Source organism: Lepisma saccharinum, chromosome 24, assembly GCF_977018435.1.
Source record: "Lepisma saccharinum chromosome 24, izLepSacc3.1, whole genome shotgun sequence".
Taxonomy (NCBI): Eukaryota; Metazoa; Arthropoda; class Insecta; order Zygentoma; family Lepismatidae; genus Lepisma; species Lepisma saccharinum.
In genome coordinates, this window is record NC_139252.1 from 53,265,425 (window position 1) to 53,290,246 (window position 24,822).

General features: G+C 39.5%; 1 protein-coding gene across 1 annotated transcript in view; it reads right to left on the reverse strand.

Annotated features, from left to right (window-relative positions):
* The window catches only part of Cht7 (chitinase 7), a 179,155-nt gene that overhangs the window by 56,703 nt on the left and 97,630 nt on the right, over positions 1-24,822 (reverse strand). The window contains exon 2 of the mRNA XM_083110804.1: positions 3,862-3,949. Coding sequence (XP_082966930.1) covers positions 3,862-3,949 — 88 coding nt within the window. The remainder of the gene's footprint in view (positions 1-3,861; positions 3,950-24,822) is intronic.

Genomic DNA, 24,822 nt, shown 5'->3' on the forward strand with positions numbered 1-24,822 from the left:
TCATCTATTCAATGCTTGAAACCTGGGGCGAATCGTTTTTCCACGAATACACCAAACAAGTATACTCTGTCCTGGGAATATATGGAGCAGGCGAACGAAATCAAGTCTCTGGGAAGTAGTGACTCGAGATGGCTCGACCAATGAACTCGGTGAACGTACGTAGCGGAAAGCGCGGCTGCAGCTACTGCTTTGCTCCGGCTACTCACTTTCTCCCCTTCTCTGCTGTTATGCGCGACCTTGCTCCACAATTTTCTGTGACAAGAGTACAGGCTATGATCTGTTCTTCAAGCAACTACTTTAAGATCAAATGTCAATCTTAACTTTTTCTTGTTTGCAAATATCGGGCGGAAATTTCTAATATATTGTCAGAATATAATAATTCTACAAGTTCGTTTGGTTCATCGTGTTCTTGAGTCATTTTATTATAAATGTTTGAAAGTTTGATCGCGGTAAGGTGCACCTCCAAAACATGCAGCGTATTTTACGCACAGGTATTGCAATTATTAGAATTATTATTAATATTACATGTGGGTGCCAGTGCAATCTTAACACTGATAGGTACAAAATATTCAATATTTATGCACTAGCGTATCCAACATTTTTTTTCGGATGGCTCTGGAATTGTAAAAGTGGATATTACATAGCTACGTTCTAAGGAAGGGGTGGGGCACACAATGAATAATTTTAAACCAACCTGTTACAAGTGGTTTTAATACAAAGATAGTAGTTCGGAGACATTTTAAGGGAGGTTTGCATTTACCACGTCTGTTTCTCGCGAGTTCTTTACTGCCTTAATTTGAAATTTTTAATTCTCTGAAAATTTCAGGAGGGGCTGTATCCTCATAAGCTCCCTCTGTGTACGCCACGGGGTTTATGTATTGCAACGCCCATGTCTAAAACAGGCTGTGGTTAAGTTTAACACAAGGAATACGAAATGCCTGTCTCCATGGCGAAGTGGTTAGTAGTGTTGGACGCGATATATCGTTCAGACGATATCAACTAGACGATATATCGTCACGATATTTGTCGATATATATCGTCGAGGCGAAATATTGCCGATATCACGATACGAAAGAAATATCGTATCGTATCGTCCGTGACGATATTTTCTTGACGATATATCGCGATATCAAATTTCCGATATCGTCTATCCCTAGTGGTTAGTACATCTCATCACAGCGCCAGGGGTCCCGGGTGCGTATTTCACATATGCACATTGAAATAGAGATTGGGGGCGTGGCTTGTAGTGGAGAAGTTTCTGGTTGGCTGGTCTATTTTTCCTTTATTGAGTACTTCTATGGCGTGCCTAACCATTGACTACAAGCTTGAACTTGTTGAATGATGTAAACCACTTATATTTTCCTTTCCCATCTATTATCTACTTTTTATACATTGCTTTGATCTTTCCTACATCTTTCTATTGTAGTTCACTTTCACTAAATCCATACTTATCCTCCAGCGATTTATTTATATTCCTTCACCTTGTGCTGCCATCTACTTTTCTTTTTTGAAACTCCTCTCTTTTCATCTTTTGTTGTTGTTTCCAGTATGTAATATCTGGTTTGTAACAACTTTTTACAAAACAAATAGCCGCGCGCTTATATAGTCGAAATTAAGGTTTTGGCGCAACTCAAGGTTTTTAAAGTAAGAATTAAAAATGCTCCTCGCTCGCATCTGACGAAAAGCGGAAAATGACCCAATATAATAAATAATTGTTTAAGAATATTCATCCAACGCAACATTTTAAAAATTATTGTCTCTTTTATTTCCAATAAGAAAGTCTATTTGCTTTTCGAGTATTGATTACTATCCGATTGCGTTGTATTTTTCTCACTAGATGGTTCTGCTTATACTCTGTGGTTTACAGAAAGTGTTCACACAAGTCAATGAAATAAATGCCAGTGTCCTATCCTATATCATTGAGGCAGTCTGCTAGCCAATAGGAAGCATTCATACACAAACCACGCCCCCAATCTCTATTTCAATGTGCACATGTGAATTACGCGTCCCGGGTCCGAACCCCAGCCTAGGTGTTCTATGTGAGTGTCCATCCATCTATTTCAACATGTCATCATCACTCATGCAAAAATGGAAAAAGTCAAGGAACATGAACCAAATTCAAGTTCATCGAAGTGCTTATCTTTTAATTTAAAGCAATATCAAATTTTATCTGCCTGGCTAGTACTCACATTGAGAGCGATTAAAAATAAAACGCTTCAATGGATTCTCGACAGTGAGAAAATCTAGCACAACGGCAATTTATTGTAATTAATGCAAGCCTAACGAGCCGATGTGTCCACACTTGGTAAACACTTTCACGAATCTGTTTCTTATGACCTCTACAGCCATCTATTGGTCAAATTGGGAAGGTCGGGAATAGCATTACAATTCACAGGTGCATGCACACGTCGTGTGGAAAAATTACGAAAGGGAAAGAAGGTCATTGTCACAAGAGACATCTTGTGTGTGACTTGAATATGTGTTTGCACACATACAGCTATTGTTGTTGTCCCGTTTTTTCTGCACACACCAAGAGGGAGACACATTGCTCATGCCTATGTGTTTTCCCCTCATCAGCAATTCCGATTTCATTTTATAGCGAAGCTCCCGCAACACACGTGCCTTATAGAATTAGTTACATCAAAAGAGGCTGTAAGACCAGACTAAGTAATCTTTTTGCGAGAAATCATGCTTTAGGAGACCACTACTTACACAAAGTCTGAACTCCTCGTATCTAGTGACACAGAATGATCAAGTTTAATCTACTTCTGAAATAAGTGTAAACAAAAGTTCCTTGCACCAAGAAAAAACAAAAATATGATGAAATGTGGTTAAAATATGATCAAGTAGAATAGGGTCAAATATGCAATACACATGTTCTAAGGAAAGACATTACTTGTATTCGTTTTTTCATGACAATAAATTCTATATACGAGGCATGTTTAATATAACAAGTAATTTGCAATAGCTGAATGTAGTTTTCTTCTTTCGAAGTGCTTCTGCCAGTATAACTAGTTAGTCGATGTCTTTTTGGTTACTATCTCAACCAGATGTGTGTCGCCTGCTGAACTTCATCAGATGTGGGCTGTTTCCCACAAAGAGTTCGAACAGCCAATAATTACTAGGGGCTAAATCCGGAGAGTAGGGAGAATGTGGGATAATTCCAGTCGCACGTGAACAATGGCCAGCCGATTTAATGCTCGCAGCGTGGAGGAAACGAATTACTGTACACACCTCGTTTCGCGCACACCGCTATACTACATGGCTTCCATTTCACTTGCTGTGCAACGGGGCTTTCGCCGTTAACGTCACTTCGTTTCCTGTGCTACGGGGTTTTCCGTGGTTAACACAGGGATTAGGTTTCCTGCGCTACGGGGCTTCTTCCGTTAACACAGGGACTTCGCTTCCTGTGCTACGGGGTTTTCCGTGGTTAACACAGGGATTAGGCTTCCTGCGCTACAGGGCTTCTTCCGTTAACACAGGGACTTCGCTTCCTGTGCTACGTGGTTTTCCGTGGTTAACACAGGGATTAGGCTTCCTGCGCTACGGGGCTTCTTCCGTTAACACAGGGACTTCGCTTCCTGTGCTACGGGGTTTCCGCTGTTAACACAGGGGTCTCAAAGAGAACAAGCAAGAGAAGTTTTGTCTTCATGGGCATATTACCAGAGATTTTATTGCAAAATACGTGTTTTATATTGAACATGCCTTGTATTTCAGGAGCATATTACCCTTGCACAAAAAAGAAACAAACAAAAACGTGGAAATACTAGTGCTAATAATCACACCTTCTCCCATGCGATATGTTACATTATTAATTCTATAATATATAAGTATATAAGTAAAGTAAGCAGTAATACTTACTTGGTTTACTGTCCGGACTAGCTGTTACTTGTGCTAGAAGCAACACCGCTAGAGATACGAACGTTATCCAACGTATCCAATTTATTTCCTGCAAATAAACAAAAGACAAAACTGAGATTTGTTCTTAGCCAATCAGTAACATTTTAGCAAGAAATGCATTCTTATTCTTTGACCACTGAAAGATCGTAGTCAGCGCAAATAAAATCACGTGGCTTCTGAAATGAAGTTGTTGTTTGCCAATTGTTAATTCTTAACTCAGGTTCTTCATATATATAATTCATAGAATTTGATCACATCACTTTACTATAGAAGTGTAGTTCAGTAGCGTGGCTTTACCATACCCATTATATTTCGACGCGCAGATGCGAATCAGCTGCAATCGGGATTAGCCAATAGGATTTTTCGCAAGTCACATGTATTTGTTTTCACTGACTTCGCTTTTGCAACGCATGAAGAATAGTTTTATTAATACTTAACAAAATGTGCACATAATTTTTTTCACATTCTCGTTGCAGTGATGGGAGATGGATAGATGGACGAAATCATGGGGGTGTCGAAAGGGGGATTGGAGGATCAAGCCCCCTAAATAATCTTCAAGCTTTCTTTGTCTACATTTTTTAGATAACATTTAAACTGCAAAATGTATCCATTTATTGCCTACAGATGGGGCAAAAGTGTTATGTAAATAATCTAACTGTATTTTGTCACAAAGAAAATTGCTATAAATTTTTAACCCATTACGTAAAAATAATATAACTTAGAAATTTTATATATATGACAGCACATGTTCATTATCTATTATATTTCCAGAACGGAGCGCTAATTTTTTTAAAGGGTGTTGAATAAAGGGAATAAATGTAAAAATAAATAGAAAAATGCAAACTTTTTAAGATAACAAATATTGTACAATTGTAAAATTGTAAAATTGATAAACGCTGTTAGTGCCACAATAATTCAAACACCGTTTTCCACGTTAAACTGTGAAATGTGCCATGCTTTATAATGTGGTAAACGTGAAATGTGACTGGTAGCCCTCTAAGTAGTTCAAAGGGCGTGTAAAGAGGTCACTAGTGTGCACGTTCTTACGGGCTGATGCGATTTCCCAACACTTTTGCTTTTGGCACTTACAACGTTTACCACTTTTAGTCCTCAATTATTATCCACTCATTTTCGTAAACACTGTCAAACAAAAATTGGTTCCAATCGAATTTGATATTCATTTAAGTTTTCTGAGAAATAAACTTCATTACAACAAAGCATTTTAGTGCTGAAACATCCATTTTATTCATTTTAGTAGTTGGCAACACTTTAAGGGGGTTGGAACCCCATGGACCCCACCTTTCAATATGTCCTTGTTTACTTGTTTAAGAGTAATATAAAGAAAGGAATTCAATATCGTTTGCAGCAAATTTCTCAAATTTGTTGACATTGACAGAGAATAAAACCGATCCTAGGTGTTGTTCACAAGATTTCATTACCTCAGCAAAACTTCGTATAGCTTACTTTCTCAATTTGAAGCACTGAATCTTATCAAGTTGTATCAGGTTGTCCATCCCTGGGGACAGCTCTGTTTGTATCGGACTCTGAAATCAACGTCAAAGTTAAATCGCACGGTTCTCAAAACTGGGACATCCTTTCCTCAAAACTTTCTGTTTTCACTTTTATCCGTCAACCCAGCTCACAAACAACAGCACTAAGGTTTTGTGAAAGTGATAGCAGACTTTGGAGAATTAGTTCGTTATCTGCCGCTAGATGTCACTGATTCTAAATAATACAAATTTACCTTCTTTCCTCAGTATTTTAAGCCCGTTTTCTTTTCCCTTAAACAATATCATCTACAGTTATTTGTGTCCTGTCTACTTACACATAAGTAACAACGCTGCATATTTAATTGTATCCAATATTGTAAACTTCTAAAGCTTACAATAAATTATTATTCAAGAACTTACTTAATAATTAGCTATAACATGCAGCAAAGTTTAGACCATCACAAAACAGTTTTTCAATCTTGGCTTCCAGTCAGATTTCTCACCATATATCAAATAAACTTCCCTTTACAATACTTGCAAAGACAAAGTAATGAATATCTTTGCAAAGTAAATAGACCTAAGTTTATTGTGCGAAAAGACTAATGTGATTAACTTGTTAGCCTCCCGACGGCGCAGTAGTATGAAGTGTCGTCACTTTGTATCGATACCCGGTGGAGGCACATTGTGGTTCAGATCCCACTTTAAACTGTAGGTCCAGTCCCAATTAGCATAAAGTGGACTTAAAACACCAACTCAATCAATCAATCTTATATTTATTTATTTTGCTCGGCTCTGGAATCACTCCAATGTATTTCTCTAAGCCACATATAGCTGATGTCATTTTTCGCGAACCAATGACTATTCACTACCCTTGATGGTGCGGCTTTTATGTTTAGTTAGTACGAAAAGACAAGTACAGATGGAGTAAATATAAAGAAGCGATTCATAGAGCTAAGATTAAACAAGTGGTTCTATGTAGGAATAACCGCGTTTCTGAAAATTATAACGTAGCTTTAGTAATTTAAGTTAATTAATGTTGTATTTATAACGTAGCTGAATTATCTAGGAATTTTATAACTGTCATTTTGTGAAGCTGCCGAAGTTATGTGACAAAAAGTATAATGAAAATTCATGAACAAAATACGAAGTGATCAACTTCTGTAACGTCTGGTACAGTGGGATCCATGAGTATTACCGTGCAAATTGTCCATCACCATGTTCGTGCACTATATTTGACCCAAGAAACGCTTCAAGAATTAAAAGAAAACTCAAAACAAGCTGTTGATAACTTCTGCACCAGCATACATAAAAATCCATCGCTTAAAACCACATAGAATGTAAGAGAAAAGTTAATGAAAATAGTCATGGACAATTTGCACGGTAATACTCATGGATCCTACTGTACACTTCACCTTGGGTGTACCATAAACAAAGAAAGATCAACAATTATAAATACGCGTACATTGATATGGAACGTGAAATTAAACCAATCCTAACAAAGTTCGTGAAAGTATAAACGTGAACAGTAGATATCAGGGAAGATCCTCAGTGGATCTCAAATTACAGAAATAAGTACAATCACGCCAGATCATTCCTCGAGTTCCCATCCTGAAGTGTGATTACACGATGCTTCCATCATTTCGAATCAGTTCTTGTCTAAAGAGTCACGAACTGGGCACCGCTCCGCAAGGGGAAGAGATGTTGCCTGATTGGCAAATAATTACACCCTTCCGTAGCTTTCCAAAACCCGTGCCGTGGTCTTCTGTAAAGTATGTCTCACGACCTCCAAATATTCTCCTTCCTTCAAACGTTCACGAAGTCCTTCAGACATTAGGATTAATTTCACGGATCCTGTAGGTGTCTGGGGAGCCTATTTGGCTATTCCTATTCCGTGGGAATCTGGTACAAATGCTGTTCGTGATTTTCGGGTGAAAATTTCAGCTACGGTGAAAGTTGATACCTTAGATAATGAGCATAGCAATCTTGAGATGGGGTTAACCGATGAAGGTTGCTGTGTAACAAGGTTAGCGAAAGAGTTCCATGATTTCCGCATCTTTCTCATGCTCGAAAAACATCGACATACTTCTCATTAGAAAATACATTACCGTGTGCCGAAATATGTAAAATAATGAAATAAAAATATCTTCATAATAACAAAGAATGGAACACGAAATTGCTAAAAAAATAACAAACTAGAACTGAAATTCTAAATATCAAGAAACCAAGAAAACTATATTTGATTAAAAAAAATCAATAGAAAATGAAAAAGTATGAAATAATCTCTTAGATCTATTTAAAAATTTTTAAAAAAAATCAGAACACAATATTTGAAGAGGTTTTCTCGGGCAATCAACCAGGTGATTTCCGGATGGACTTCCGAGCTTTCGAGAGCTAACGTCACTCTTATCTTCAGGGATTGAAGTGCAGAGATATGTCAGGGTGAAGTTATTTTCGCTTCAGGAAAGATTCAAGTGTTATTTATTACAATATTTGAAAATCTGAAATTCTAAACATCAAAAATTCTTTACGGAAACATAACAAAAATATCTTTAAAAACTCAAAATAAGGATAATATTTTTAAAACTTCAAAAATGGAATGTATAAATACTTTGACATTTCTGGATGGAAAAAATATAAATAAACAGATCACTCAAAAAAAATGGCAGTAACTGAAAAGTATGCGAAAAAAAGACAAAAGTATAAATAAAATATTATATTAAAATATTAATGACCATATTGTCAACACATCGTAAAACCATAAACACTGATATGTCTAAGTCCAAAGAACAAAATGTATGTTTATTTCATTCATTATATAGAAGACACTTGATGTTGCAAGTTTAACACAAATGGGTTCGTGTAGATTATTGAACGAATGGTATCAGATGACGTCATGTGGTGGACTGTGATTTTAATAGTTTCATGTAGTTAACTATTATCTCAAGAACATTTGTTTTTGGCAAATTTGTAATGACCTTCAACATACGTCACAAAGATTCCCTAACACATGAAAGTGCTTGACAGATCCACCTCTACGAATTCCATTTTTCCTGTTACTCAGAGACGTTCGCTAGTCTCACGCGAGGTGAAGTTTTTCCGGCGTTCATTGCTACCGGATGTTTTCAGAAGATGATATTCTCTCTTGGTGCTCGGGGGGAGGTAATTTCTCGCAACAAGGACACTGTAAACAACAATTTGACAGGGTTGTAGTGACGAGAGTCGCTTGCAGCATGTTGTGGAGGATAGTATTATGTTCTTAGTGCGTGGGACCAATGTGAAAATGATGTTCCCATTTCATTGTCAAATCACCGTTTTCTCGATATAACATGTTAATATTTTTGTTTCTATGGATATTTTATGACGCTCTTCAGCTTCTCTACATTAATCGCGACGATGACGACGGACTGACAAAAACGGATAATGATGGGCAAATCCTCGCATAGGCGTAACTGGTTTATTTTAGGGGGAGAGTTTGAAATCTTGTTTTAAATTTATTTTATCACAGATAGGCTAATCAGGACTGGGCCTACAGTTGTAAAGTGAAATCCGAACCACTATATGCATCTGCCGGGTAACAAACCCGACACCCTTGGATTACAAGGCGACGACGAGGTTAGTATTACGTCATCGGGGAGGCCCTTTATGGAGGAGGAGGCAAGTTGAGAAATCCTTATGTACAAATTGTTTACATATATTCTGAAAACGGACATGGTTTTTTGGTAATATAAATGACGGGGGGGGGGGTTCAACCTCTTTAGACCCTTCTATGATTACGCCTATTGTTTGACTGCGAAGGACGCGCCTATCTTCAATGGACAAATGCAAACGGAAAGTGAGAAGCTAGTAGGAACCAATGTTAACAAAGTTACTTCTTAAAAGTAACTTGCAGTTAATCATTTTAAAAATTAACTCAGTTACAGTTTCTTGCCGCTGAAAATCATCTTGAAAAATTGCACATAATCAATTATCAATAATTGTAATAAAATAAATACAAGAATACTTGTGTGTTTTATTTACGTCTCTGGTACATAAGTTTTCATGTATTAATATTATTACAACAAGAAAAGTAAGATGGGATGAAACACTGACATTTTGAAGTGCAATTTAAATGCCGAATTGGTGCAAAGAGTAGATATTCTAAATTTAGTATGCAATTTTAGGATCCTTGTGTTAGGAGAGTCCACGAAAACCCTTTCACCTTAGCTTCCAGAGAAGATCCATAGTTGGCGTTTAAACTACAGCCCCAATAAATACGGTTCGTATATTTGGAAAACACTTAATAAAGAATTATCGGTTGTTACGACATAAAACAGACATAGAGCCAGGGTGGTATTTGTAGGGGGATGAATTCCCCCTTTGCTTGATAACTTTTATCTATGGGGGATATGTTATATGACATAAAATTATTTTCTCATGCTGTCCCTAGACATTCAGTAGAATCCCCCCCCGCCCCCACTGGAAATTTCTTAAATACCACACTGCATGGAGCAGATAGAATTGATCGTAAGATTATCATAGGTAAATCTGACGGTGAGAAGCAAATGCAGATGTCAAATTCAAAGACAATGGTTCAAGGATGCCAAAGGGTAAATTAACAAGCTCCTCGAAAGGGAGGATAAATTCGGTTTAGTACTTAAAGAGCTGGCAACCCTGGATGCGAACACCGATCACCATAACATCTAAAACGCACACAAAACTCTGAGACGAAGATGGAGCCCACTTTCTATTTGCTATCTTGCCATTTCCAAAGAATTTACAAGCGTTATGTAGGTGAAACTGAACGTACAAGCATAACATGACTTCATGAACACTTTATCTGCCGTTGCATACACAGGAGAGTAAAAATTATAATCTCTGTTCTCATGCACTTTTTTCTCGGCTAGGCATCAAAGAAGAACGAAGCAGAAGATAGGGAAAAGGAGCATAAGATGACAAGAATCATTCTCGATGCAGGCTAGTGCGCTTGCGTGTATGAAAAACGATAATTCACACGAGATATATCCCCGCGCAAGGCGTTTCGCACAGAATGTTCCACTTTCCACGCTAGATGGCGATAACCTCGAGGGAACCACTTGCTCTGCGCCTGTTAGTGCCTGTTTAATGCAGAGAACATTTTGTTTGGTCTCTAAGCTTCGAAGAACATTGAGCAACTCAGTGGTGCCAGCTGGTGCGAGCTGCTGTAGCCAAAACGTTAATTTAATTGCTGAAAAAGCGCAACACCCACTAAAGATATATCATGGGAGTATATTATTAAGCGAAACACGATTTCAGTTTTGAGGTGAGATAGAGAGATTGCAAATGTGGATGCTGCACGAGCTTCGTTAGTGATAATTAAGCTGGTGGGAGTAGTGTCAATTTGTATATCCTCCGTCTTGCCTCAAAGATTGGAATTGCTGCTAGTTGACATGTAATTCCAATCTTCCAGATCGTCTCTATTGTTCATGTGGAGTAACTGCACACACCGATCCGTCATTCTCAGTCCATATTCTAACATCCACGCCTTCATCCTCTTAATACCTCTACTTTACCTAGTGCTTTGTTCGTCTTCTACATTCCTTCATGAACTCCCCATAACGTGTGGTCAGCGTATTTTCCTTCTGAGTTTCTATAAATTTTCCTATAGTGCACTAACCATTCCGTTTTTGTTCTTTCTCTTTGCACCTCGTTCTTCTTCACGACTTGTCCTGGCTGATCCTTCCCCTATTATCTTATCATAAATTCTCTGAAGATCTGTTCTAGGTTTCCCTTTCTTCTCTCCTTCATACTTCTGTCAATTTATAGATCCTCCCTCTCGCACCTAATTTCCTCTCCTCCTCTACGTATTCCTTACATTGTTTTCCTATTTACTTCATTTTCCTTCAAAAATTCTTATGAAAAAAGGTCGTTCCCCCAATATATTATTTCATATTCCTAATTCTATATAGTCTCCTATGTTGCCCTGTCTTCCTGGTTCCACCTGATTTTATTTGGTGAATTATCCTGACCAACAATCCTTTCATCATTTTTTAAATTTGATTCAACTGTATCATCATCCTATCCTTAAATCACTCTAAGTTTAGCTTAAATTCATTCTACGGTGTTTGAACTCTATGACTTGAAAAAATGTGGAACCAGGAAAGACTAAGCAAAAACATGGATCTTACCATACGTGTGAGATTTTCATCTTCGTTGTCTCTGATGTTATTTATTTCACATTGTTCGGACATTGGTATTTGAACCATTGAATATTTGGAAAGTTTCCTATAGATTTTACTTTTCAAAGTAAGCCTCATTTTATTTTCAGAACATGAAACTGTATTTTTACTGATCTGAAGCTGGTAGAGTACTACATACAGATATCTCAGCCATAAATCTACACCGAAATCCTTTGATTTCAAAGCAAAAACACCATAAATAATGACATTTTCACACAATATCCCATGAAGGATTTCTTCCATATTCAATTAACTTAAATCGAAACACAATCTATTTGTACTGAGTAGGTTAATTTTCACGAACTCATTGAACGCCCCTCGAACTTGGAGATTTGTATTCGTGGTGCAGCTTTCAAGGAAAAAGCTTTGGCATCGGAAACCGAAGAGAAAGGCGGTCGCAATAGCAAATCCCAGTGCATTTCTCTACCAACCTTAATGAACTGATGACCTACAGACCAGTCACACAATGAGGTGGTGGGAAACATCCAATGCTCGAAGGGGGGAAGACATGTAAAGTCCTTTATTCTTTAGGTCAAGACAAGGCACTTGGCGTATGTGTAGGCCCACTCGAGCGGAAGGGAACCAGCGTCAGCCTTGGTTTGGTACCTTACTCTGGGAACTTGCATACTGTCGCTACTTTGCCGAAGGCCGAATCATGTGATAGAGTGGCTTGAGCAATCTCCAGTTTCGCCAGCCAGTTCTTAGTTTCTACTGGTAAGTATGAATGAATGCATAAATATTAGCAGGGGTGATTTTATTTATTATTCAAATTTTCCGTTGCTCTTTCTTGCCATTTGGATAATCGCGACGATGAAAATGAATGATTAGCTGAAATTAGAACATCCATGCCAAGACCAATACATTGGTGAGATTATGATGTAAGCATATTTTTCTGTTATACTGCTACAATTTCCCAATTCTGCATTTCGTTTCTCATCCAAATGTTCTCTTCATGAAATCGCTATCACAAGTTGTTACTATATTTTCATTTAATGCATTGAAAACATAAATTTATATAAATACTTGGATTGATTCAATGAAAATTAGGAGGAGAAGAAGAAAAATAATGATATGAAATTGCACACTGCGAAAAACATAAGAACTATTAACATTTTCATGACAACGAATAACATATTAGATTAACATTAGCTGTGTTAACACAATAATTTTAAAAGTTAGATAACTTAAAGGTACTGGTTATTTTCAAGTTTTTAAATAAATAATTGTAGTCCATGTACGAGGCGCGTTCAGAAAATAAGTTCCGATTTGGCATAAAATAGACAAGAACATCAGTAGTAATTCTCCTTTATTGCTTTCGTGCCATGTGGAGATTGATTGATTTGCTTTATTCAACTTCGCTTTTTGTGCCACTTTTGGTTAATTTACGAAGATGGGGATGAGTGCTGATATGATGAATGAACACTTACAAACATCCATGCGTAGGCCGGGATTCGAACCCGGGATCTGTGGCGTCGTAGCCCGATGTGCTAACCTCTCAGCCACGGACACCGGCTCGTGTCATGTGTGTCTGTCGGCGTGTGTACCGCAGCGTAGCTGTTAAAACGTTGTCCTGCCAGCAACCGCTGGAGGAAGAGATGATAGCGTATCGTACCCAAGGCGTTGGGTAGAAGTTACAAGTCTGCTATTATCCTTAACATAGCAGGAAGCAGAGAAATGAATGCTGAGTGCCTCCCCGATGGCGCAGTGGTAGCGTCGTCGCCTTGTAATCAATGGATCCAGAGTTCGATACCCGGTGGAGGCACATAGTGGTTCGGATCCCACTTTAAACTGTAGGTCCAGTCCCAATTAGCCTTGCTGTGCATAAAGTGGACTTAAAACACCAAATCAATCAAGTGAATGCTGAATAAGTAATTAGGCAAATGTTAGGTTATTGACTTGAGAGGCGGTTGTGGAATAACAGGTGAAATCGAGAGAGAGCGGGGACAGTTGTCGAGTGAGTGAGATGGAGTGAGTCTCCGCATAGGGGCTAGGTCTGGCTTGCACGGGGGGTGGTTGATGATCTCCCACTTGAAGTGATGCAAAAGAGCCCACGTTCGCTCAGCTCTATGACATTGTGGTTCATCGCGTCCGGTCCGTACACCTCATACAACTGCCGGTGGATCTCTGACGGCGTCCTTTTCTGAGTAGGCAAAAGACTGTTAAGACTCTCAATCGGCGGGAGACTGTACGAGAGCTGCAGTTCTTCCCCTAGCACAGGCTTATAGTTTAACCCCCACTGAGACGCGTAGAAATGCGGCAACAGAACTTCTGTGGTCTGCTCCTATTGAAATCAAATGGTTTTACGCTCACTACAGGATAACGCGAGGACCGAAGCGCGGAATTTCCATGACAGAAGTCTGCAGGTTATTTTACAGGTTATCGCCAACTGAGAGGCCGGAAACGGGTCTGTTGAGTTCTGTTGCCGCGTTTCCCGGTGGGCGTTAAGCTTAAAACGACTGCTTTCAGAGCGTTGCTACCGCGCCAGATTACAGCCACATGCCATCCCTACCTGCCTGCATACGCGCATCGCGCTGCAACCACTAGCGCCGCGTACGGAGGACTTCGGAACTTACTTTCTGTACGTGCCTCGTATTTGAATTGAATGTGTATTACCCGACAAAAGAAAGGTAAAATATTCCCCACCTCAAAGACCTTAAGCCTAACACATGGTTCGAATATCTTCAAAATCCCCTGTACTTTTGATAGTCTCTTAAAATTTCTCTTTTTTCCCTGTACAACGATAATTTTACATAAGTTTCCCTTTATCAAGGGAAATTTCCCTCCATTTGGCAACACTGATTGCACCTCTCTCTAAAAGATCAACTTGCGATCTAAGGAGCTGATGAGTGCCAGTGATGACAGCAGTGGTTGGAGCAACTCATTGTTGGGAGACCTTGATAATAAGAACGAAGAGAGTAACAATGCAAATAGGAAGTCATTGTTACAACTCTTGGTTTGTTCGAAGCAAACAATTGCAGCACGTTTCATCAAACAAAATTCACCCATTACCAACAATGCTTATACAAGGATGCATGTGTGAATTGGTGCTTTGTTGCGCCATCGCCAACAATTAAGAAGACGTATTGTTGAAAGAGCACCTCTTGATAATATGCAAGTCTAAATACAATATTACCATTGGTTACGGAGCGTGCGAGTCATCACTTTCACTTGTTTTTAGAAAACGAATGAAGGACGCTTATGAGGCTGTGACGTAATAGTGAAAATGGCCGATCTGCGAGGCTGTTACCTCCAACCGGGTGCATAACTTAGCCCGTCATTCTTACGTAACGAGCTGAGAAATTAGCTAAACGGCCGATTAATAAAGACCACAAGTCGCTGACAAGTTGTACACGGAGGCAGTGGCGTGCCCAGGGAGGGTTGGTGGCAGTGGCGTCTCTACTTCCTGTCCACCGTGTGTCTTAAATGAATTGGAATCGCAGGCATACAGAGTAATGAGAAGAGAGAGTAGGAAATATGGAAATAAGGATTCAGAAAGTGATAAACAGAAAGGAAGGGACGGAGGATTCATTGAATTAATAATTTTGGGTGCATCAACACTGGGTTTATTTGCCCAGCCCGTTACCGTATCTAAAATCAACACATGTCTCTGAGCACTAATATCTCTTTACCTTGTTAACAGCCGAGGCTGTAAAGAGGCACTCGGCACATATAAGGACAGAGCCATACGCCATACGTAGGTTCAGACGCCAGAGCTTCGTTGGCCTGTAACGTTGCAGTTACCGGGTGACCCACGTGCAAGTGAGGTTGACATTTGGGTGCTTGAAAAAGGGCACGTCTTACACACCGAAGGTGTAGGAAGAGAGATAGAAAGAAAAGAGAAGACAAAGAGATAAGTGGAGACATATATGCAGAAAGAAAGGGTGGGAGAGAGGAAAAGGCGAAACAAAGAAAACCATAGATGGAGACACAGGTAGAGAAAAAGAAGGAAAGGGAGTAGGAAGAGAAAGAGGAGAAAAGATGGAAAGATAGTAGATAAGAAGGTAGAGATACAGAGGAAGAATGAAAGAGAAGAGAGAGCAGGACAAAACAAAGAAAAACAGACAGAGACAGGGATAGAAAGAAAAAGTTCCAAGAAACAAAGAGAAAAGACTAAAAGATAGAAAGAGATAAGAAGATAGAGGGAGGGAAAAAACAAACAACGAAACAGAGTTAGACAGAGAGATGGACACCTTAGCAGCATCGAAGCAAAGTCTGACTGAACTTAACCTCATCAGAAAGAAATTACTTGACGTCGCCACTGGCTGATACCTAGCTTCTCTAAGGAAAAGGGACATCTAGAGCAGAAGAGGATGACAAACTACGTGACTGAAGACATCCCCTCCCCCTTTCTGGTCATATCACCCCTCCTTACAAAATCCGTGAGAATGTCAAGGATTAAAATATGTCATTTATGATCATATTTCTTCTTTAGACTTCCAAAACTAAGGGCGAACTAAGAGAATTGGGGCTTTGGAGATTCAAAGTTCCCTGAGTTGAAATTTGCACTTGCTTTTCTTGTATACATAATTGATTTATTGCAATAAATATGGTCCTGATATGATCCTCACCACTCGCCAACCAGCGCTAGCAGCACACCAGTGCCAGGAAGAATATCACAAGTTGACACAATGATCTCGGAACATTATTTTGTGCGCTCCAACGGGCAGAAAAATAATAATTAGGTTCCGCATGTCAGAACAGACTCTTATTATTGAACACCTAACGTGCGTCCGTCCACGTGAAGCTCTCTGCTACGAATGAGCAAATTGAGCACTTCAGAAACGACAGCACAATGTTGCCGCGTCCTGCCTTGAGAAATTCCAGTAAGTGAAGAGAAGAAACTTCCCTATCCCGTGCTCGCGAGAACAATGTGACACGGACGTCAAGGTTGTCCAGTGGCAGTTTGCATCGACTGAAGCTGGACCAATGCCCAATCGGGCAAGGACTGTATTATTTACGTCGCGTTGAAGCTGTTTACGAAAAGCTACCTCTGTTTTCGCTCGCTAACTGGTATTTCGTAAAGAGTTGTGCCACCAGGTTTCGGGACACATCTCACTAAGCAGCAACATCTGTGTTTCTAGCTGTGGTCGCCAGATGGTGACACGAAATTATTTATGAGAATGGATCAGACTTTTCACTTTGAATTCGACAAAATACGCTGAGTTGTATTCAGATTGATATTAGGTTTTACAGGCGACAACAAGCCAAATGTCTTCTTCAAGTTTTACAAAGGTACCATCCCAAACTTCAACAAACGCAAAAACTCGCATTTAAAATTAACAGAAAATGTGCCATATATTCAGTACACTAAAACCATGCATTGAAATATTACAGTATACCCTAATTTATGGATGTTACATTTTCCCTCTATTTCTTTTTACTAAAATTTGTGTGACAGAATCAAAAGTAGTACAGGGTGTACCAAAAGTCACATTACCAATTGTAGACAAACCTGCAAAATGTTATTTTAACAGCATGCGTATGATGAGAGGATGGTATACCATTAAATCAGACCAATGACCACCATTTACTCCAGAGGATCTGTGCACACCGCCATTTTCATGGCACAGTACTATTCGCCTCCAGGTGCGATGTGAAATCCTCCGTAACATAAGATGTCAGATCTGGATTTCAGGTGGCCATTTTAAGAGAATCCCTCAATGATGTGTTCAGAGACAAATGGATTGGACGAGGATCGCCAAATTTACCAGCACCTCTAAAATGGCCACCCCAAAGTCCAAATCTGACATCTTGTGATAATGCGCTATGGGGACACATCAAACAGAATGTCGCCCATAATCGTTATCAGACAACTGGTGAACTTCAAGAAGCTGTTCGCAGTGCGTTTGCTTCCTTCACGCCAGCCAAGTTACGAAGGATTTCACATCGCACCTGGAGGCGAATAATACTGTGCCATGAAAATGGCGGTGTGCACACAGATCCTCTGGAGTAAATGGTGGTCATTGGTCTGATTTAATGGTACACCATCCTCTCATCATATGCATGCTGTTAAAATAACATTTTGCAGGTTTGTCTACAATTCAAAGGGGGGGGGGTAATGGGACTTTTGGTACACCCTGTATATCAAAAACTTCCTGCAGCCAAACTCACAAGAAGTGAATATTAACAAATTTATAAAATGTCTTCGCAAGTGGAAAAGCTTGAAACAGAACATTCTGATCCCTGAATGAAATAATTTCCAGAACATTCAACCAAATTGACCAGCCACGTCTCAGCAGTGGAGAAACCGCCACCATATTATGCAATTGCATTTCAAGTGACAAGAACTGAAGAAAAATCAGGTTAAAAAGGGGTTTCCCGCATTCCATCTCTCACTCTCCAGTTGACTTTCTACTCAATGGAGCCACTGTTCCAGAGGACTCCAGCCATCACGGTTGGATGGCTGCAGGTTGGTTGCCCGCGACGTCGGCACCAGGGGGGCTCTGCAAAAAAACAAAATGGCTGCCTAGGAAACCGCACCTGAGGTACGAATCTGGGACAGAAAGCCGCAAAGGAGAGATACAAGCACCGGTTGCTGGAGAATTATGAGTCTGGAGCTGGTCTTATGCAGGAAGTGGTCTGGGGTTGTCTAGGTAGGATGGTGTTCGGTGAGGACATCGTAGTCTTCTTCAACACATTGTGCTTACACCATTTTCTGCGGCTGTGCCTGTTCATTCCCTTCCCACCCACTGACCATATTCCTACCTTTCTATTCTTGGTTCTTCTGTTTTCCTTCAAACGGGTTAACGGAAAACCCGAGAAGAATTCAGCACGGTTCGGATAATCTTTCAGACGGGTTACCGGGAAACCCGAGAAGAATTCAGCACGGTTCGGATAATATTTCAGACGTGTTACCGGGAAACCCGAGAAGAGATTCAGCACGGTTCGGATAATCTTTCAGACGGGTTACCGGGAAACCCGAGAAAAAACTCAGCACGGTTCGGATAATCTTTCAGACGGGTTACCGGGAAACTCGAGAAGAAATTCAGCACGGTTCGGATAATCTTTCAGACGGGTTACCGGGAAACCCGAGAAGAAACTCAGCACGGTTCGGATAATCTTTCAGACGGGTTACCGGGAAACCCGAAAAGAAATTCAGAATAATTAGAGTTCCCCTTCAAATGGGTTACTGGAAAACGCTAAAGTCAGTCTCACACAGTAGTTAGGTACGTCTTCACTTCGTGATCGACTTTTAGCTTCTCTTATTCAGTTCCCGACAGAATTAGAAACAGTCTCTAAATCCATCGTTAATACCATAGAACTACCAATCAGAATTGAGGAGCACACTTGCCAGTTGAAGTAGGGAGTAGAAGAAGAAAGACAATAGATGTTCAACTGTTTATTCAAGGCAGCTTAAAGAAGAAAAAAACATTCGGCCAATACAGCTACATAAATGATTGAGTGAAGAATATTGTTTTAATAAATAGTTCGTACGTCTAAATTTCCTGCTGTGATACTGTTATTTTTACTTTCACAACCGACACGAATTCTACTTTGAAGTAAACACTAAACAGCCACATACGTATATACGTACTCTGTGGTTTGTTGGCTGTAGCAAATAGACTGTGCTGTGTGCAGCACCCAAGTAAACAAATCTGCTAGTGTTGTAATGATATACCGGGTGGTCGAAAAGTCCCGGAACGGTCACAGATCGTGAGAAATACACAACGAATCGGGAAACGAAAAAAATACGTGTTTAATAAGTGAAAGAAAGCTATTCAATGATATCACACTTGATTCACCACCCCCGCCCCCTGGGGATGGGGCAACTGAAATTTGAAATAGAAACCCCCATTTTGTATTGTAGAATCGGAAAGAGGACTTCATTCCGAGTCCAACGAGCTATCAACCATCCTCCTAGCTCAATTAGGAACGGAGATATGGCGATGATTTAAAAAAAAAAAAAAAAAAAAAAAAAAAAAAAAAAAACATATACTCTTGAAAGGTCTTGAAGTACAGATTCCGCAACCTGCAATCGCTTTCACTCTAGCTCAATTAGGGGCTTTGAAATTTTTTTGAGTTTTATGAAATTTTCACTTTTATTATTTTATTATTATTATTTTCCAAAATTTAAAATCGACATATCTCCGTTACTAATTGAGCTAGAAGGATGGTTGATAGCTCGTTGGACTCGGAATGAAGTCCTCTTTCCGATTCTACAATACAAAATGGGGTTTCCATTTAAAATTTCACAGTTGCCCCCACCCCACCTCCAGGGGGCGGGGTGGGGAATCAAGTGTGATATCATTGAATAGCTTTCTTTCACTTATTCAACACGTATTTTTTTCGTTTCCCGATTCGTTGTGTATTTCTCACGATATGTGACCGTTCCGGGACTTTTGGAGCACCCGGTATAAATTATGAATTGTAATTAGTTCTTCGTTGACTTCAAAGTAAACTTCACAACACCTAGGTAAGTATTTTATGAGCAACGAAGTGTCAATGAAATAAATATAATATGGTAACTTGATGTACACACTGTCACGTGCCAGTTTCGATGACACAATGAATGTTGCAAGGAGGAATGGTTTCTCGGAATCGACAAGAGATGGCAGCACGTTATATATAGAGGAGTGAAGGAAATTATAAAAAACTTAGAGCGGAGATGAGGGATTATATATATTATAGTAAATTGAGAAATATATAAAAGAAGAGTTGAAATACTATAATAGAAGTAAATAGAATGATGTATATAGTAATTTGAAAGAATTAAGAATATAGCCGCATATGAAACGTTTAGGAAAGTTATTAAGTGAGCAAATGAATTCAGAAATGTATCTCAATTTCTTTTTGATTCTCTGACGAGGAGAACATCGTCAGCTTTTGCATTTGTCAGTTCCCGGTGGCGCTGTGGTCAATTAGACGCCCCGAAGCACTTTACGGTTGCGCTTCTTTTTAGTCGCACTGGGCCATTGGCAGCGCTTTTTATTAGCGATCCTGGTTTTCCCCTTTGGTCGTCAAATAGGAGGTGGCGCTATTGTCAGTTTAGTCGACCCTACTCTTTCTACAAGTATAGCTTGTATTGTTTGACAAAGAAGCGGGGGGAAAGCGAGCACATAAATAAGATTACGCTTTAAAGGAAGATAATAAATTAAACGAAGAAAAGAAGAAGAAGCCTTTTCGATTATCAAAGAAGAAGAAGCCTTTTGATAATAAAAGAAGAAGAAGCCTTTTCCATAATAAAAGAAGAAGAAGAAGCTTTTTCCATATTAAAAGAAGAAGAAGCCTTTTAAAAGAAGAAGCCATTAAAAGAAGAAGAAGCCTTTTGATAAAAGAAGAAGAAGCCTTTTCGATTATACATATATATATTTTTTTTCTCTGTATTTTGTCAAGTTCTCAGAATATAGATCCGCATTTTACTATATCCTCTTGGCTATAAAACGCTTTCTTATTTGGAATTCTCAAACAAAGAACCTATCCCCCTGAGATTAAGATATCTGTAGCCGTGGTAAATAACATGTAAGTACGTACCCACAAGGGGCGTAGCAACACCATAATTTTCGCACATTGACTGTTGTGAAGTTTATGTAATTTATTTGACTAGTTCGTATTGGGAAATATATTTCAAAACCGTACGAGAACAACTTCTATTGCAATATACGGGTAATGCAACTTTATGCTAGTGCGTCCGTAAAGTAGTACATCAACTTGAAATAACATAATACTCACATTCACTGCCACGGGTTACATGTGCTGCATTTTGCAACAGAGCCAATGTTATTCTTTGAAGAGAAAACATTATTTTCCCAAATCTTCAGCAGTTATTAGCATCTAAACTTGCGAAGTGGTATACCGTGTTTGTGCAGTCGCCATTTTTAAAGATGCGATTTTAAGGATCGTGTGAGACCCCTTTTGCTGCCTTCGCGAACTGAAGACGTACAAAATCTTATGGTGTAGTTTAGAGTCGGAGGTGGGTAGGGAAGTGGGGACCGACTTAACCACCGCGTGAGACTGGCTTTAAAGAAACTCAGCACGGTTCGGGCAGTTCTTCAAATGGATTACTGTGAAAGATGAGAAATTCAGCTAAATTCGGGTCTTTCTTCAAATTTTTGACTGTGAAGCCCAAAAAAGAACTCAGTACGGTTAGCCCCATTCTTGATGGCTTCCCTGCTCAAAAGGTACAGCAAACTACAAACCTTTCTACCACTGTGAGCTATCGTCTAATTTATTTCCTTTCTTTTCCCTCGATATCCTTTAATTGTATAACCCATACATAGCTCCGAGGTAAATGCCGTAATTCCAGAAAAAAAAAGCTTCAGCAATGTCATTGAACAGTTATTGGTACTGATTGGTGAAAGGCTGGGTTTCAAATTCCTTCTTGGTGTAGGGTCAGTGCGTTGAACAGCGGATGTTGTAAAATTCCTCGAGCGGAAAACTTGATGACGACGCTGATAGTAACCTCGCGCGTAGATTAGCTGTGAATACAATTAGTGTTGATGAAGAAACAATGCCAAAAATTGGTTCAATCGATTTACCCTTGGAAGGAGGGAAAGTTATTATCACGAAAAATTGAACAGATTTGTGAAAGTGGGGTTAATTACCTTATCGTTGCAGTGCGCGTGGTTACCGCCAGATGTCACCTAGATCGTATAAAAACGAATTCATTTTGACGCATACTTAATAATCGCCCTAAATGTTTCCCTGATGGCGTGGTGGTAGCGTCTTCGTCTTGTAATCAAGGGTCCTGGGTTCGATAGAGGATCCCACTTGAAACTGTAGGTCTAAAGCACCCGAGAGACCAAGGAACCAACTTGAAATTCTGGTTTTGTCTTTTCCATCGAGAGGGTCATATGCACCCTTCAACCAATCGGCATGGTGAGGGAAAATCCTTGTGGTATTCTCAGTTGCCAAACGTATGCCTGACAGCAAACAGGTGGTAAAGACACCCCCAACAAGGCCAAGGCGCGGCTAAGCCTACCGGTCGCCGCCAATTACGAAATAAAAAGGTCCCGTCATTCTCTGCCACTCCCTCAACAGCAAGAGAAAGGGTGCATGTTAACAGCAGGTGTCCTTTACGACTGGACAAAAATCAGGCGTCTGGCAACACTGCTTTCTGCACCTTGGAACTCCCACATCTGGAGTCGAAAAGTCTGGATTTGTTATTTCATCTTATGGACTTTAGTCATTAGCTTACTTGTTCATAAAGAGTTAACTCGAATTAACATCCTAAATACTCTTACGGGAACCGAATAGGAAATACTAACTGATTACATGATTGGAAACTTAACAAACAAACAATATTTAAGCACTGCATAAATGTGAGTTTGTGAAGTTGAGTATCGGGATGTTTCAGCCCTTGACTTTTAACTGTCACTTTATGTACACACAGACCAAACAAGGAAAATATACCAGGACTAAATTAATAAACACGCCTACAATTAATTTACTTATTTATTTGTAGTCAATTAAGTTTATCTTGCAGATATTTATGATTATTTTATGCAGAACAATTAAAATAACTTCTTAACTCAATATATTCTACGGAATACAATGAACCCAATTTAATAACAATTAATTGTGACACATGACGAACAAATAGTAAATTTCAAATAAATAATTCAACATCATCTTGTAAGTTACACGTGCTGCCGCCCAGCGGCTGGTTAAGGAACAATATGGACGCTGTGTGCAACCACAAGCGAACATTACATCATCTACGTATATATATATAATTTTGAAATTGTCTCAACTACAAATATGCTATTGCTTTAGATCGTTAGTTTGTCGGTTTCGTACTTTTTCTCTACCACGATAATTGTGGAGATTGCAGTTCACTATGCAAAAAGAAGAAACTTTGCATTTACAACAAGAGAAGTCTGGCTGGAGCAGCTCTCCACGCGCATGCGCTTTATGTGTCTGTATATAAATACAGGGTTACCCTAAAAGAAATGACAGTTTAAACGCTTTATAAACTGAAATTTGTTTCTTGCATCAGAAAGCATTTAGTACTGTTGTATATAGACAGTCGTCAAATTAACGACCTCCGCTTTTAGTTTGTCTTCGTGACGTCAGCATCACGTGAGCACCCTTGACGTAAGTCGAGCAATATGGCCGCTCGCCAGGTGGAGAAGGCTTCCTGCGTGATTGAATTTGCGAAATCAAATTCTGTTACTATCGTGCAGCGTCGTTTTAGAACACGGTATGGTAAAGAACCACCCACAAGGCAGTCAATCTACGATTGGAGCAAGACATTTGAGGAAACTGGTTGTCTGTGCAAGGGGAAAAGTTCTGGGAGAGCAGAACTGAACTATCGCATTGATATCTGTCGTGTTACAAACGGGTCACACATAGAACACTTGTAACTTACCAATGTAAACTTCAGAACGTACTCTTCGAACAATGGAACCGTTTCAGCCCTATTATTAAAGCTCTTCTTTCTGTAAAACTTTAAGTGTCTATTTCTTTTAGGCTAACCCTGTATATAAAGTCTTATATTATGTTCCAGTAAGATATGCAAAACACATGTAAGTTTTCATGTATTTAATTACAATTAACGATCATTTGTTGTTGTAGTTTTCAAGAAAATTTCCAGCAGAAAGTAACTCTAAGAGCAGCTTAGAGTTACTTTTCAAGTACCAGTAACTATAAGAGAGTTATTTTCTAAAATGAGTAACTGTAACGCAGATATCTCTTGAATCAAGTAACTGTAAGTCACTCACTTTTTTAGAAATAACTTTGATTTATTTGGAGCCGACACTGCTGCCACCTGTTGAAGAGTTAGGCAACACCCCTGATACTGTGCAGAAAGGCGAACCTGTTTTTATTGCGGTTGACTGTACAGTCTAACTCTCTAGCCTTCTTAAACCCCAAGGTTTATGGCTGCAGCAACACAAGCCTTTCATCTGTCCCTATCCTGGGTAAGATCAATTAAATCTTTCCCATCCTTACAGATTTCCTTTAAGTCCATCTCAACGTTATCCCTCCATCTTCGTCTTGGCCTTCCTACAGTTCTCTTGCCATCAGGTTTCCCAACAAGAATCCTGCAAACTCTTCTTACCTCTCCTTGTGCCACATGGCGTGCTCACCTAAGTCTTGACTGTACGTACATTCGTAAGATCCAGCCTTCAGCCCTGAGGGAGTGTGAGAGGTGCAAATTGCACTTCACCGTCCTCTTCTCGATATAACCTAATGCTAAAGGCAACTACAAGAAGAAAAAAACACTGTCGACACTGGATCTGCCAAAGTGAAGACCAAGCAAATGCTACCTCGAGCACCGGAGACTGGATGTGAACTTCCAA